This window comes from Rhopilema esculentum, chromosome 10 (genome assembly GCF_057945365.1).
Source record: "Rhopilema esculentum isolate cy_ngs chromosome 10, ASM5794536v1, whole genome shotgun sequence".
Classification (NCBI taxonomy): Eukaryota; Metazoa; Cnidaria; class Scyphozoa; order Rhizostomeae; family Rhizostomatidae; genus Rhopilema; species Rhopilema esculentum.
In genome coordinates this window covers 13,570,585-13,587,023 of record NC_142824.1, presented here as the reverse complement: position 1 = coordinate 13,587,023, position 16,439 = coordinate 13,570,585, and the positions used below count along the sequence as shown (strand labels likewise).

At 35.9% G+C, this 16,439-nt stretch overlaps 1 protein-coding gene across 1 annotated transcript in view; it reads left to right on the top strand.

Moving 5' to 3' along the window:
* Nucleotides 1–16,439, top strand: part of LOC135693243 (poly(A) polymerase type 3) — a 28,252-nt gene that overhangs the window by 4,688 nt on the left and 7,125 nt on the right. Inside the window, exons 3-15 of the mRNA XM_065211661.2 lie at nt 4,864–4,943; nt 5,630–5,696; nt 7,196–7,277; nt 8,105–8,214; nt 9,105–9,158; nt 9,923–10,034; nt 10,161–10,250; nt 10,777–10,915; nt 11,599–11,674; nt 12,678–12,798; nt 13,186–13,270; nt 14,648–14,701; nt 15,661–15,783. Of these exons, the coding sequence (XP_065067733.1) occupies nt 4,864–4,943; nt 5,630–5,696; nt 7,196–7,277; nt 8,105–8,214; nt 9,105–9,158; nt 9,923–10,034; nt 10,161–10,250; nt 10,777–10,915; nt 11,599–11,674; nt 12,678–12,798; nt 13,186–13,270; nt 14,648–14,701; nt 15,661–15,783 (1,193 nt within the window). The remainder of the gene's footprint in view (nt 1–4,863; nt 4,944–5,629; nt 5,697–7,195; nt 7,278–8,104; nt 8,215–9,104; nt 9,159–9,922; nt 10,035–10,160; nt 10,251–10,776; nt 10,916–11,598; nt 11,675–12,677; nt 12,799–13,185; nt 13,271–14,647; nt 14,702–15,660; nt 15,784–16,439) is intronic.

Here is a 16,439-nt window from a genome sequence, read left to right as displayed (position 1 = left end):
TAAAACGCCTCATTTAATGGGAGTGTATTGGACTGACCTGTTCGTTCCCGGAATGTTTGTCATTTATCATAGAATGATAATGCTGTAAGATGAACCGAAGCTAGAGGACAGCTGTTATTTCTAGATATGAACTCTGGAGGTTTTGTCTCCAACAGATTTTATACCATTCATAGTGCTTCATAACGATACAGTTGCTGGAAACGCTTTCTCTAACAGAAACTGAAATCTGCTTCCGTGCTGCGTAATTGGCGGAGAATTTTTTTGATTTTTTAAGAACCCAATAGAACTCTTAGTTCCAAAAATTTGGAAAAACCTCGCAAAAAGAAAAATGATACACATATTTAGGAACTTCATTTCCTTGCCCCGACAATTCTTGGTCTGTCACTTTTTATTATTTTTTTGTAAAGATAAAGTTAACATTTTAAGTATTTAATATTTAAAATTACGTTTTACTTGTATGTTCCTTTATTTTGCAAAGTGCGTGTAGCACAATGGCTTCGCAAATTAAGAAACACAGAATTGCAGATTTGCCAAGTCAAACATAACCAGACCAATAGGCACTGACAGAAGCACAGATCCAATGGCTTGTGATCCAAGTGCGGTCCAGCTTGGATCTAGAGCTTTCAAACGTGCCTCCTAGCCTCTTGATTCTTAATGATAACAATCGAAGTGTGTTTCCAAATATCACCGACTCACACAGGGCTGCAACATTTTTGGAGTCCCTGGGGCAATGCCGAGAACAAGCCCCCTATGCGAGCACAACGAGCAGAAAACTTTGCAACCACGCCCTTCAGATCAGCTTAAAACACATTTCAGAATAGTTCTTGCAGTCATTTCTTGCAATCGTTTAAAACGTTTTACTATTTTTAGGCATAGGTTTGTTATGTTTAATAAATTCAATTCTTAAAATGGAATTCGTTCAATTATTAGGCCCCTAGACCTCGAGGCTCTGGGAAATTTGCCCCCTTGTCCCCTCTCGGCGCCCAGGACCTAGACAAGGTTTCTAAATGGGACTAGCCCAAGTACGGTCTCGGATTGGGCAAACCTAAGTGTTGATCTGAATGAGACAGTTCCATGAGCATTTTGCAACGAGACCAATCCGAGCACAATTTTAAATGGGACAAATGCAAGAGCGGTTCTAAATCGAAAAATATAATACCTCAAGTATGACCCAAATGGGTATATATACTGCAGTTTGTAACTTGTGGATAGGTCTACAGCATTGAAGAACGCGTGCGTCTCGGATAGGCATTCACCATTTGTTTCTCTCGTGCATACATTACATGAAGTATTGATGCAACATAGTAATAAGTATGAAACACTACACAGTTCACCCAAAACGGACGCCCCAGATCAGAGTCTTGGAATAACATTTGGAGATATGTGAAACATACGTTCCCCTGTCTCCTCGCGATAGTGCTCCTTTAAGTCAAATATGGGGCAAATGTTCGAGAGCTGATTGCCGTTTAGTCTTGATTGCGGTTTTCAAACCATTTGAAGCACGCCGTTTATGTTATAGAAGGAATCTTTCCATATGCCAAGCACTAATTTCGCGGTTACTTCCTTATTTGCCTTCAGTATTTCAAGATAATTGCTGAGGCACTGCTCTCCCAGAACTTGATAAAAGCTTTGTTTCTGATGGCGTGTCAGGGTTTTGCAGCACTTAGGGCATTGTCGAAGGCCCTGTGTTCCTCAGGAGACTCATGGTGACGCCTTTAAGGACCCATCTGCTGGTGCCAGTAACTACACGTCAGAAAACCGAGAATATCCTGGAACCATAATTTCCATTCAAGTCAGGAAAAAATTTACCGGTGCAAGAAACTTTAAAGTAGACAAGCAACAGAACATGGGAATTTAACACGCAACCAGAGCTTCCACTTATATAGATTTATCATTTTTTCAAGAATTTTACCGATTGGAAGCAAAAGAAAGAATTAAAATTAGAAGAAAATTTGGAAAGATTCTCTAAGAAATTGAGAGCTTTAAAGTTTTGTAAACTTTGTAAACTGTAAACGTTGGCCCGTAAACTGAATTGGCAAATTCAAACAGCGTTATAAAGTTTTAGTTTAGTTGGCCGATTTTAATGAGGCTTTTGTAGCTCTTCTGTAAACACCAACTTAAAATAAAGAAATAAAAGGAGAACAATAAATTCTCCTCCGCATAATTGGTAATTCACGTAGAGTTGTCATGACATTGCAAAGAGCTGTTTTTAAATGCTTGAACTTGGATCACATGACCAGTTAAATGTGTTAAAACCTGGCTGTGATATGGCAACATGAGCACAAGACACACCCACATCAAATCACAGTAATTTTGTTTTTGCTCTAAACTTGATGAACCAAGCAAAACAGCACTAATCTGTAGTAAATCTCGCCGAATTCGTAACACATTGATCTGATTTTGTATGTTTAGAGGTAGTTCGTGGTGTTCATTTAGGATATGTTGTCCAAATTGAAAACTCCAAAAATATGTCTCAAAGATGTCACCTTTATAAGTAACTTTATTGTCGCTACCTGCCAATTGCAAATGTTTCGAAAATTTCAAAACTAACCAAAACAAGATTCAAAACTAACCCAGGGAAAGCTTTGAAACTAGACAAAGTCAAATAACTTAATCAAAGCTTCTGTGTTCAAGGCAACTCGAGAAGCAATTTCCTGGGTTAGGTGACAGCGAATATAATGGACGAAGGTCATCAAGTAGAAGGAAGATTGGGAAGATTTTTTGTCAATCTTGGACGGAGTTTTGAGCAAATGTAAGGATTTTTTCGGGAAATCAGTTGAGCAAGAAAATGAAAGAACTACATGATACAAAATATTTCTTAATTTTTGAACTGTACAGGCCAAACCATTACAGAACACTTGCGCTCGCATTTGGCCTAGCATGTTGATGAACATTTCTAAATATCGAGTACATACTCCGTTTTCCATTCCCGCTTTCCGCTCTCTTCATGTCCAATTTGCTTCTTTCCAAGGCTAGAACTAATTGGCAGTCTTACGTAAACACTCAACACAAGTTCAAACGCAAGTTCGTGTAAACACTATATCTCGCTGCATCTCATCAGGATTCTCTTGATGAAAAGAGCTTATTTCTTTGAAAATCATTCTCAGGCTCATTCTTTCTTTGAAAAATACTTGTGTCGCAGTAGAAGAAGGCGGTCCTAATTTCATTTTATAGATGATTTTATACCTTTGGACTGTAAATAAAGAATGCTTTTTCTACAGGAAATATGAGGTGCTTAACATTTTAAAATATGAGGGGGTTGACCATTTTTAACTGTTTTTAGTATTACTAAGATTTTAGAATGTGAGGGTGTTGACCATTTTTAACTGTTTTTAGTATTACTAAGATTTTAGAATGTGAGGGGGCTGACTCTTCTGTTTGTAACAAGTACAATTTTCTGCCTTGAAATCCTCCATGATTTCAGGTCTTTTTTATTTATAGTTTTTTAGATGGGGCAATTTCCATAGTCTTTTTGGGCTCTGTTTGTTTTCGACTCATCGTTCACCACTGTTGATAGTTTTCACCGCATCTAGATCTCATCTCGAAATCGGGATGGCCTGTAGTCGGGAATCTTATACACCGAAAAACATCAGCTTTGACCTATAAATGTCTGAACAATCTAGCCTCAGAATATTCAACGTTTGGTTTTTCTAAATTGTCATATTTCCATACTCTCGTCCTACACAACACTGGGTCTGACTTACTGGTACCCAAAACGAGAACATCCATGGGACAAAGGTCCTTCGCCTATACTGTAGCCAAAATTTGAAATGATCTAGACTCAAAATCAAGATTGACATCCTCTATCCACGATAAATCTAGATTGGAATCTTACGAATATCTCTAACGTAAACTAAGTCCGTTCCTATTTCGTTTCTTTGCTTGAGATTCTAATTATATATTTAGTTTAAACAAATTCATATTGTAAAAAGGTTTTTCACATAGCTAGTATTTTCTGAACTTTGACCCTGTATTGAGAAGTTGAAATCAAAAATCTGGTTTAAACCGGAATCTCTTATTTTGAGCATGTGTCGTTTGTTTTTATATCCCAGATGCTTTATGGCCAGGACTTATTTGTCATATCAATCGCCATGACTGATCGATCAAATTGTTGTCAGGATATCTTGGCTCCATGTTCGTTAGCTTAAGTCAATGAAGAGACAGTTTAAAGAGAAATGTTTTTAAATTTAAAAGCATATTGGACATTCACACGAGATATGTTATTCAAGCATTCATATATCGTTACTGTATGGTGCATGCTGCAGATGGCTTTTTGGTTTATAAGTCACTACAGCGTGTGCAAGTGATGTTGTTTGTAGATTTAGACAGTTAAAGGGCGGGTATCTTCGTGGTATCTCGGTGAAATATATGTTTGTAAGTGTGGTAGTAGCTCGACAGTGGTAATGAGATAGTAAATTTTTATTCTGTCGTGTTTGACACCCCAAGTACACTGCTCTCGTCGCCATATATCCACTCCAATAAAGTAAAGACAACAGCGTACCTCCATTATGCGGTGATATGGCTCCAATTTTTCTTTCAGTTATTAAACTGATTTCATCCCACCAAACTTATTTTCTTCTTAATAATTATTAATTTTACCGTTTTTTCTGAAAAACCTTTTAACCATTGAAGCTTTGAGATTTCTTTTATTTTGCTGTTTTTAAGAAAACGAACTTTTTGGATTATTTTCTGAAGATCTGACGACTTTATGTCATCATAACATTTGCTACAAACTAGCCATATATAGTGCGGTTTTGTCCTTATCAGAATAAATATATATCTTTATATATATATCTATATAATATATCTATCAAGGTAAAAGGCTAATAGGGTATTTGTTAATGATATTAATTTTCCTCTCAGGACATAACGCTGGACAAGCAGCTAGAGGAAGCCTTGAAGTCCTTTGATATTTTCGAAACTCAAGAAGAGATACAACATCGGTAATTTATTTCAAAATTGCTCGTTTCTGTTTTATTTTGTTTTTTAATGTTAAACAAAATTTGTCCTATTAAATTCTAGATTCCAGTCTTATTCTGCGTCAATTTATTTTTCATTTCCATCGTCGAAATGACTTGATTGTTGTCTTGAAATTGCTTTGTTATTTGCATATTTTCTCAATGTTTAAACTGGGTTAAGATTGGTGAGGAAGGAAATCGAAAAAAATCATATTGGATGATTTACAAACCGTCATTGTTTCATTTGGTAATCATCGAATCTGAGCCTATATTGTGCGCTCTGGTCAAGTTATTGTATCAAATCTGGTTTTCGACATAAGTATCTAAGATACGATCGACGAAAGTACATAGAACCTTTAGAGAAGATTAGATAAGCTAACTCTCACAAAATTGGATTGGTGATTGTGTTAAGGCAGTTCCATGAAGGCCTCGTAGTTGCGCCAGTACTTGCAAGGGTTAGATAGCAATGTTTTGATAGATATTGTAGTGAACCACGCTAAGATGATCAAAATTGGCCTAATTTTTGCTGTTAAGCGGGTTTTTTGACAGAATCATTTGCCAATAGCAGTGATTTTGTCTCTCAACCAATCAGGTTTTTCCGTTATGCTTGCGTTAACGTTGTTTGGACCTTTACGTCGCTAGAACATTATGTGTCATTTTGTATTTAACAGAATGGTCGTTTTGGGTCGTCTAAATGAAATTGCAAAGCAATGGATTATCGATGTTTCGCTCTCCAAGGTATTTAAACCCCTATTTTGTTCTCGATCAGTGTCTTGTATTCTTGTGTGAGTTCTTTTTGAACCAACATAGGTTTATATTAGTGTTTTTTTTGCATTTTGCGAGATGAAGTTTAGCGTATTCCGTACTGCCTACTTTCATGGCAGTTTGGAAATCGTAATTTGCTATGTTGAGTTATATTAATACTCAGGAAATAAGGAATTTACGAGTCTCAAGCAGCTGGCATACCATGGCAGGCTAACAGGGAGAAGTGAAGTTTGGTGCCATTATTCAGTTTGTTGTCGATGGAACAAATTTCAAGCTTATTTTGATAACCCTCTCGATGTCCGTCCCTTCAAAAACACTCGGAGAATGATGTAATTTTGAGAGCAGGATGTATTTCAATAGAGGTTTTCCACAGGCACTAAAAATAATGCGACTATTAGGTTCTAGATCAATTGAGCCTAGGGGTAGGGCAGGAGGCATTCAACCGCCAGATTGCTGTGGGAAGGGTTTTTAAGATTATTCCTTTTTTGGATAAGGACTTTAGTCAAAGGGTTGCAAATATTGGAATATTGTGAAAAAGAATGTTGAAATACAGTGTCCATCATAAATTAGAATTGAGTTGTAGCAAGGCCTAAGGCTTTCAAATCCGAGAATTTTACCGGAAGGGATTTCAATTTGATGACAAAGATAAAGATGGTTTTTGATGATTGTGAAAAAAGGGGCCCGAAGATAAGACTTTTGATAGGTTTGAACTTTGTGTGTATAAAAAGTTAGCCCTAGAGAGTATATACAAAAAGCAGAAACTCTTTGTTGTTTTTCCAGTTTAATATAATACAAAGATTCAACAACGTAGAAACTTCTTTGAAACTGAACTATACTGTAAATCCTCTAATTAGCCCCCCCCCCCTGGGGGCTCATTTATTTTTGACATTTTTGGATGGGGGCTTATTCGAGGGGGGGCTTATTCGAGGGGGGATTATACGAGGGGGGCTTATAGAATTATTGTAGACATTGAGAAGACATTATAAAAAGACCTCGTTTTTTTAGTAGGAATTTCTTTATGAGCATTTAATTGATTACTACCAAAAGTATGAATTTGTTGTGGTAATTCAATAAAAAGACATAGGCAACCTCAGATGGCAAAATCATCAAATTGAGGGGTCCAATTCGAGAATTTACGGTAGCAGTGGGGGCTTTTTTGAGGGGGGGGGGGCTTATTGACAATCTGTAGTTCTAGGTTGGGGGCTTATTCGATGGGGGGCTTATTCGGAGGGGGGGGGCAATTTGAGGAATTACTATATGCATTGTATATAATTTTTTTCTTTAGCATAAACAATGAAAACTGAGGTCTTCTGTTGACAAATCTTCCGCTTTTATGACTAACTTTCTACCTGGCTATTAGAGATTAGCAATCAGATCCAATTGTTCTACTAGGAAAATGTTTGTTATTTACATTATTCTTTAAATAGACATGTGACATATATTTATAATTCATTTGAATCAATTTTGTTTAGAACATGCCCGAGAATGTCGCCAAAAATGTTGGCGGGAAGATCTTCACCTTTGGTTCTTTTCGACTCGGTGTTCACACCAAAGGTGAGAATTTTCTTATCAACGTTACTGAATTGCTGCAATTGGACGAGGAGAAGATTTACTTACAAAGCTTTTTTATTCCCAATTAGATCGCTTTCAAACTTGTTTCTTTTCTCATACTTTACGATCATTATTTCATTTTCAAGTGATTTTCTTTGGCGTACACATTTTAGATAAGCAGTTTTATTTTGCTTCAGCTTCGTGTTGCTTAGGGTAACTGCCCTTTTCTGCATAAAAGCTGCTTAGTAGATGCCAAGTTAACCATGTTGCCAACCAAATTTGTTTGTGTCAAGAAAATCTGTGTATTCTAACAGATAGGTGCAGCTCAACATTTTGATGTACCCGCTTTCCCAATTACTTTTGCCTAACATTGGGCTCGTATTGCCAGCTAGAGAATTCCTGTATAAGAACTGTTTAGATGGTAGCTTGTTGGAGGGGGGGTGGGCGTTTTCGAGGGAGGCGTATTCAAATAAGGGCTGGGTGATGAAAATCAGCTCCAAGTTGCCATACTTATAGCTTTTTCTGTAGCGTTTTCACAGTTTCCAAGTAAATTTAATTTGCAATTTTACTTAACAGTTCTTTCTAAAAGATAATATAAAACTTGCGTTTAGTCATGTTGATGTTTTTAAAATCCTTATTCTCAGAGTAGAATAGAACTTGCAAAATAGAATAGTTTTAGAGAGCAAGGAGAGACAACAATGAAACCATTGGAGTATGCATAAAATGTAAAACTTTGTTTGTATACACCCCAGAGTGCAAGTACGTTGTTTGAAGTGATTTTCTTGTTTTTTCAAACCTTGTTTCTAGTGTTTATATTCTTGCCTTTTAAGGTGCTGATATCGATACCCTGTTGGTAGCCCCGAGACACGTTGAGCGATCAGATTTTTTTCATTCGTTCTACGAATTTCTCAAGGATAGGGAAGAAGTCAAAGATCTTAGGGTATTTAATAGCAGTATCATTGATTTATTAGTTATAAACTTTTGTAAGATGCTGAAAGCGGGCGGTATAGTTTATTTAGAAAAAGCATTTAATTGTCATTGGCCACAAACAGCGAGGCAAAGCGAAAAAATGTAGGTTTTAAAATTTATAATATTCAATAGATGGTCCTGTATTTTGGCATCGATGAATATGCATATTATTTAGGATTTTGTTAAAGACGTTCTTTACCAATTGGCTTCTTTCGAAAGCCATTTAGTTTGTAAGACACAGCACCAAAGAAAATAATAGAGTACCAAACAGTGACAGCTTCAAAAGTCTATTTTTAAAATTTCTTTATTTCAACCACAATTCTTGGAAGAACAGTGTGAAATACCTTTAAATGTGCGAAGTCAGTTAAATGTGTTCAAAAATGGGGGAAAATTGCCAAGGAAGAATTTCAATTTTGATTTCATGAAAGATTTTTTTCTTCTTATTAATATGTTGTACAGAAAATAAAAAACAACGGCTTTGATTGCCACAAATAGTTCAGTTTGGTGAATTACAAAGAGAAGAAGTAAATTACTAAATTTTCCTGTTACGAAATGTGAAAGGGAAATGATACATCAACATGCAGAGTAAAAGAGTATTGGATTTTTTCTTTATAATTTTCTTGTTTGTTCCTTAGATTTCATTTTAGGAACGCGAAATTCACTGCCCTCTTTGCCAGTGCCAATCGGCTGCCAGTTTTTCTGAATAAACATGACTTGATCTTGTAATTTGCAAACCTTTCCAATTGTTCGGTGGCTTTTGTTACTTTATGCTTTTATGATGTGGGCCAACATCTCTGAAAGTAATGAAATTACTGGAATGTTCGACTGTATATCTTAAGGCGTTTTTATTGTGTTTTGCAGGCTGTCGAAGAGGCATTTGTGCCTGTGATGAAAATGCAGTTCGATGGTATTGAGGTATCTTACTTAGCAAATGTTTTTACTTTCGATCATTTTGACTTTTCAGGCAAAGCTAAGACCCCTCCGAAAAACACGCCAGTGACGAGAGCTTTCTGTATAAACATTTATTATTATTATCGTTATTAAGACAATCTCTAGTAGTGCCTTTTGCAATAAAGTTAGATTCCGTTTAGTCAAACCTTCAAAGGAGAAAAGAACTGATCCGACTTGGCGAATTTCCGACTTGTCCGGGGTACGACTTTTTGCTTGAAAACGGTAGGACTTAAAAATCTGATATGACTTAAAAAGCAGAACAACTTAACCGACTTATCTGAGGTAAGATTCAACGGAATTAAACAATTTTTCACTTTTTTTCTCGCCAAAGTTTGCATACTCCATTAACCCTTTATTAAGTTATATATATGCTTTTGCCTTACATTTTCCAAAGAAAATATTCCGTTGCTCGTAGAAAATTTTGAAAAAATTCTCAAAGTTAGCATTAATTAAGCAAGAGTCGGATTTGAAGGTAACACGCCTTATAGAGAAATGCTCCCTGATACCTAAAACGTAATCTTTGTTTGGACGGGACTAAGCTTTTAAACCTTTTCTATTGATGCCAAATGTTTTTATGTAGAGTCTGACTTTTTATTCTATCAGCAAAAATAATTAAAAGACCTTTTAAGTCAAATTGAAATCAATATTCGACTCTTTTTGATGTTAAATGAAACATTTTGACAAACATTTTGACAAACATTTTGACAAACAATCCCTTTCTTCGACAGATCGATTTGCTATTTGCTCGCTTGGCCCTTCCCACGATACCCGATGATTTAAATTTACTGGATGAGAGTCTTCTAAAGAACTTGGATCCAAAATGCGTGCGAAGTTTGAATGGTCAGTTGTCTTCAATGCCTTGCTGTTTTTTGTGGCCGTTTGCTCTTGTTTTCTCTTTCTTTCTCTTTCTTTTTAAATGCAATTATTGAAATATCATGCACCTTCTTCTCTCTTCCTCCTCTGCAGGTTGCCGTGTCACCGACGAAATTTTGAGTTTAGTTCCAAACAGAGAACAATTTAGGATGACTTTGCGATCAATCAAGCTATGGGCAAAAAGTGAGATTTTTCATTTTGTTGTATAAATGTCAACTTATCCTATCACAGTTTAGCAAAGGCTCAGCGGTCAAAATCAAAAGAGAATTTCACAATAAATGACGTAGTTTGGAACAATATATGATACGGAACTAGAATTATCACGTTTAAAGGAATTTTGCTGTTGATTCATAGTATTTACTATTTTGCACAATGCAGTATATGTTTTATAGATCTCCAATGAAATAGCCAAATAAAACAAAAATATTATGACACTTTTTTCTGACACTCTTCGAAGTATAAGAACCTAGAATATTGATCAAAAATTCTTAAGCTTGGAAATATTAATGTTCCCAGTTGTGGATCAAAATGGGCCAAATGTAGCACTGAAAAACTTGCAGTCATCTTTGGGCAACCTTACAGTCAGCCATGTAATCGCATTTCTGATTGGCCTAGAGAATACACATGAGAATAATCCATGGGGATTAAAATCCCGAAACTTATCATTTAAAGTCCTTCTTTCGTATCATTGTTATTTGTGTCTTTTTAGATCATGGAATTTACTCAAATGTAATCGGTTTTCTTGGTGGTGTGTCCTGGGCAATGCTCGTTGCGCGAATTTGTCAATTGTATCCAAAAGCAGTGGCTGGCACATTGGTTTGGAAATTTTTTCGTATTTATTCGCAGTGGTATGTTTGGCCGTTTTTATATTCCTTAGTTGACTGGAGCTGCGCGTAGCTTATTCACAGTTGATTTAGGACTTGTTGATCTGCTCTTTAAGAATCCTCCTAGAGGTTTAATGTCAGATAGAAGCATACCCACAAAGCAGTGCTATATAGTCCTTTGGTGTAGTGGGGTCCAACCTCGTTGCTTCTATAAACATTTAAGGTCAATTGTCAAGTTACCAAGCCTATTTCGCAAGCTGCTTTTTTTACACCTTCCAAAAATAAACCTTAAAGTTGTTATGTGGGGTGAGTTTGTTATTATGGGTCACTTACTATATTTTTTTGCTTAATAAGATTAAATTTTCTGAATCAAAATGAATTTTTCGCTTTCTGAAAAAAGAAATGGTTTTAAAAGTTTTCATGATCTATCTGCTTACTTTTGCACTCGCTTACAGCCTCAAATTTTCCAACCTGTAAGGTCAAAACTTCTCTTTTCTTCGCTGCAGGGTTCCTCGCAAAGATTTCTTCTGTCATCATCAGATCTTTTGCTTTGTTTTGCAACCATGGACGGCAATTTTATTTTGATCCTTTGTATGTTCTGATTTTGAAACAAATGTCAAAACAAAGTCCTGACAATTTTGGTCACGGATCCTAAGAAATTTTCCCCCATGTCTAATAAAATTATAAACTGTTAATTTTTATTGCAGGAAATGGCCACAGCCAGTTCTATTAAAAGAAATTCCAAAAGAAAATAAACTGGGCTTCACTGTCTGGGATCCACGTGTATGTATGTTTGTTGATGTTCGGCTCAGTTATAAGCGAATGAGGTGTATTTCTATCATGATTTGACTAAAATGACACTTAACCTAAGAGATCTATCAAAGTTCTCATCTTAATAGGACATTCAAGAATATCTAAAATGACTGCCTACCTTAAATTTTGAAAATAAAACGAAAAGAAAAACTGTTAACGTAGCACATATTATGTGACGTAGAAAGAGAACATTGCGCGTGAAAAAGAAGCACATTTCACCGTGTAATATTCTAAGGACATTGTTGATACAAAATTGATTTTATATTTGGTATTATGTTTCGTATTCTTTTTGATCTATTTATACTTCATTCTACTTTTAATTTGTGTCACAGAATGAAACCCCGTGTGAGGTGCAACTGATTAATGTTCCTCTTTTTTCCACACTTCTTCCGCAAGCAGATATAAAAATTTTATTTTTTTAAAAAATTTTTTCTTGAAGACTGATAAGCCTGCTTCTAAATCTAGGAGGATCTCTATTACGTAACAAGCAAAAACAAAACAATTCGACGACGAGAATCCAATACGTTGTAAAATTTAATTTAAAATGAATTAAATGTAAAACTAATATTTCGCCCCAACATACAGGGTATACAGGGCTCACGCTGATAAAGCCCTGTATGCAAGAGCGAAATTTTAGTTTAAACTATATACTTTAAAATTCTAAAATTATATTGGATTCTCGTCATCAATTTGCTTTGTTCCGGCCTATTTGTCACATCACTCATTGCAAGATTCACAGGATATCTTTCTTCTTGCATTGATTGATTTGATGGGTTTCTAGTTTTATTTGCCTTGAGGAATAACGGAGGAAAAGAAGCGCAGACTAGAGTATCAGATGTTTGATTCACAAAATGCTCGCCAATATAAAAAGAATACTTTTTTAGCCATTGATTGCTGTTTGTTCCTTAGACATTCATAATTTACTACCTAATTAAAACATTTTTATATAATTAATCTATTTTTTTTCAAACAGACCAACCCCACCGACCGTTACCATTTGATGCCGATTATCACCCCTGCATATCCGCAACAAAATTCAACATACAACGTTTCTGTGTCAACGCTTACCATTATGAAAGAAGAATTCCAGTCAGGTATGCTGCTCTGTAGAAATGACCTAATGAAAAGATTATGGAGAGTGGATCATTAAGTATGACTATCTATCAAGTCCAAGGTACCGGACGAGAAGCAAATTGTAGAGGTTTTATTCACACGAAATATCCATAAGTGTGCATGGAATGGTTTTGAAAAAAATTTTAACCTGATTTTGTTTTTCATTCGCTAGCATTTAAATTTAATTGTTTTGAGGCAAACGCTCCATTTCCAAGCAAAGTTTGATGTTTTTCTGACTTGATCATTGGCACATATATTTAGGAGAAAAGACCCCCCCCCTATTTAACACCAACAGCCCCCATCAGCCTACACTGGTCATAAGTCCAGTTAACATGTTGTAAATGTACGGTTTTTTGTTGCCTTTGTAGGTCTGAAGGTCATGGATGAAGTTTTTGCAGATAAGGCTGAATGGAAAACACTTTTCGCATCATCGAATTTTTTCCATAGATATAAGTATGCCCTTAGGAGCAATCAAATTTTTTTATCATTTTCCTCCCTTTTTCTTTTGAAATTTCGTTTAAGTCTTCTAATAACTTTTAGATGGTGTTTAATTGTTTTGAATCGATCGAAAAACGGCCGAAATATCATAATGATATTTTTGCAGATAAGGCTGAATGAAAAACACTTTTCGCGTCATCGAATTTTTTCCATAGATATAAGTATGCCCTTGGTATCAATCAAATTTGTTTTATCATTTTCCTCCCTTTTTCTTTTGAAATCTCGTTTAAGTCTTTTAATAACTTTTAGATGGTGTTTAATTGTTTTGAATCGATCGAAAAACGGCCGAAATGTCATAATGATATTTTTGCAGATAAGGCTGAATGAAAAACACTTTTCGCGTCATCAAAATTTTTTCACAGATATAAGTATGTCCTTAGTAACAATCAAAATTTTGTTACCATTTTCATCTCTTTTTCTTTTGAAATCTACTATAGCTTTGAAATGGTGTTTAATTATTTAAATCTATCAGATAACGGCCAAAAGGTGCAGTGTTTTAGCTCTGCTCCATCGATGAACTTGAATCTAATTCTAGTGTTTTTGGTTACTTAGTTAGGCACTTGGTGTAATGTCTAGTAATGGGTTTGTTGTTTATTCATGAGATTGGAGTAAGGCTCCGTTTATGCTACTCTGTGTTCAAGCTGAATGCTGCAAAAACTATGACGGTATATTGTCATGGTCCTTCTAAGACATGATACTTCGAATGTGCTTTTCTGTTTGTCTCTGTTTATCTCCCCTTATCTTCCTTTGTCTCCGTTTATCTCCGTTTGTCTCCCTTTATTTTCGTTTGTCTCCGTTTGTTTCCGTTTGTCTCCGTTTCTCTTTGTGTTCTCCGTCAAGATCTGTTTGTATATCTATGCGTATCAGAGCTCAAAATGGTGAACAAAAACCCAAAACGGTTAAAATATCATTTATTCGTTATCATATGAAATCAGAACAGTGTGAGCAAGATCTTCCTACGTTATTGCCGGTTTCAAAGCACAGTTGACTCCGCTTGTAGTCACTTTTCTTAAAGTCACAGTACCTTTTACAGTCACATAAAACTTAAACCCAAATGCGCAAAGCTTCTCATTCAAGCTCTGTTTACAGTCACGCCCCGTCAGCAGTTTTCTAGTAACGTTTAGTTTGACTTTTGACTGTAACCAGAGTCGACTGCATTTGCTTTACCGCAAAAGTTTGTCAATTTGCTACCGCGCGATGTCCAAATTGATGCAGCAGTTAATGATGACGCTTATATTCAAAAGCATGTTTTCCGCTCTTATTGTATCTGCCTGGCAACCTTTTTGGCCTTTTTTGATGATGATTTGCAAATAATTGTTGATTTTTCCGTAGGCATTACATAGTTCTTGGGGCATATTCAGACGTAGAGGAAAGTCATTTAGAATGGTGAGCTTATTGTGATTTCTTGAACTGTTGCCTCAAATACGTCTCTTTGTAGATTAAACCCTCTTCATCTACCCCCGGCTCACTTGTTTGGTATTGTATGGAGATTTTGCATCTCAAATATTGTCAATTGGCCTTGGGTCTGTTAAGAATTATGTTGATTATTTGTCTTATAAAGTGCCTAGACATGATATCAATAACTCTGACTTTCACCCATAACTCCATCGTCAAACAACCCGCACAGAATCAGTCATAAAATTTCCTTATCTTCAGTGGCGTCGCGTGACCATTCTCGTTGGGGGGGGGGTTGTGAGAGCTGCAAAACCATATTTCACCGAAAGAAATTATTTTGTTACATTAATATTTTGTTATGAATTTGATTCTACCGACGAGTTCTCTGAAAGTGGGGGGGGGGGAGGTGTACACCCCCCCTCCACCCATCGCACGCTACGCCCCTGCTTATCTTATTTGCCCTAAACATAGGTTTATCATACCATAGTCCCATTTTTCAATAACCTGAGGACAGGAAAATATTTGTTTTTTTGCTTTGGCGCTTCAACAACATTAGAATTAATAAAATACATGCTTTTCGAAAATGCAAATCTCTTTTATGCTTATTAATATATTTTGACAGGCATAGTTGCGTGACCCATGAGGAGTTTTTGTACCGGTAGGGACAGATTAAGGTTCAAACCTCTCAGATAGTGTTAGATTCAAAAAACCACTTTTTGATATATCTTGAGCGGGCTTTACCAAATAAGGAAATTTTGACTTCTGTAGATCTGTAGATTTCAATAGAAACAAGATGGCAGAAATCTGATTGCCTTATTTTGTCATTTAATTAAGCCTTGTTGAGAGCTTTCTCTGCATTGTAAGGCTTATCAAAAAGTTTCGCCATTTTAAGATGTTCCTGTACTTGTAGCTCTTTTGCTAACTTTATTTTTCTTTTTATTCATTCTTAGGGCTGGTCTCGTAGAATCTAAAGTCCGTATTTTAGTCGGCATGTTAGAAAAGAATCAGTATGTAAAACTTGCGCATGTCAACCCGTCGTCATATGGTCCTCTTGAAAACCCGGAACAAGAAGAGTACGTGCTTAATTTGTTAACGGTTGCTTTGAAATCGGATTTTTATTTCGCTATAATGTGCTACCTGCTTGAAAATGAAATTTATAAAGTTTACATTCGGGAAAGCTTTCTTGATTGTATTACCACAAAGTTTTATATAAAAAAGCAAGACATTTCCTGTCCTAAGCTTAACTTTTAGCAGCTCTTATATGGAAGTGATAAAAGATTATATAAAACTCTCAGGCTTTATTATACGTTGTAAAATGCCTTTGCGCGTTGAGTACCGTATTAATTGGTGCTTAATGGCTTTGTCTCAGTACAACTGCTTCTAGTTGCAGGTCTAGAATTATTTTACCTACATCCACTTGAGGGTTGTTTGATGTATTTAAGAGAAAGGGGCTGACTTTTTTAGCAGTATTGGATGACAGACATGGAAGAGAAAGGCATGAAACGGTAGCATGAACCCATAAATTGCCGCAGAAACAGCCTAATACCTGATAAAGGGAAATTGATAAAATTGTATTTGATGGGTTCTCTGCAAAAATCTTGCTACGATGCAGATGAGTTCGAAATTTAAAGGCCGTCTCAAATTCAACTCCGGTATACCAAACCATTTGGCTTGTAATAAAGAAGCAACGGTGCTTTCTACGCAGTCCTCTTTATCAAAACCTTCCTAT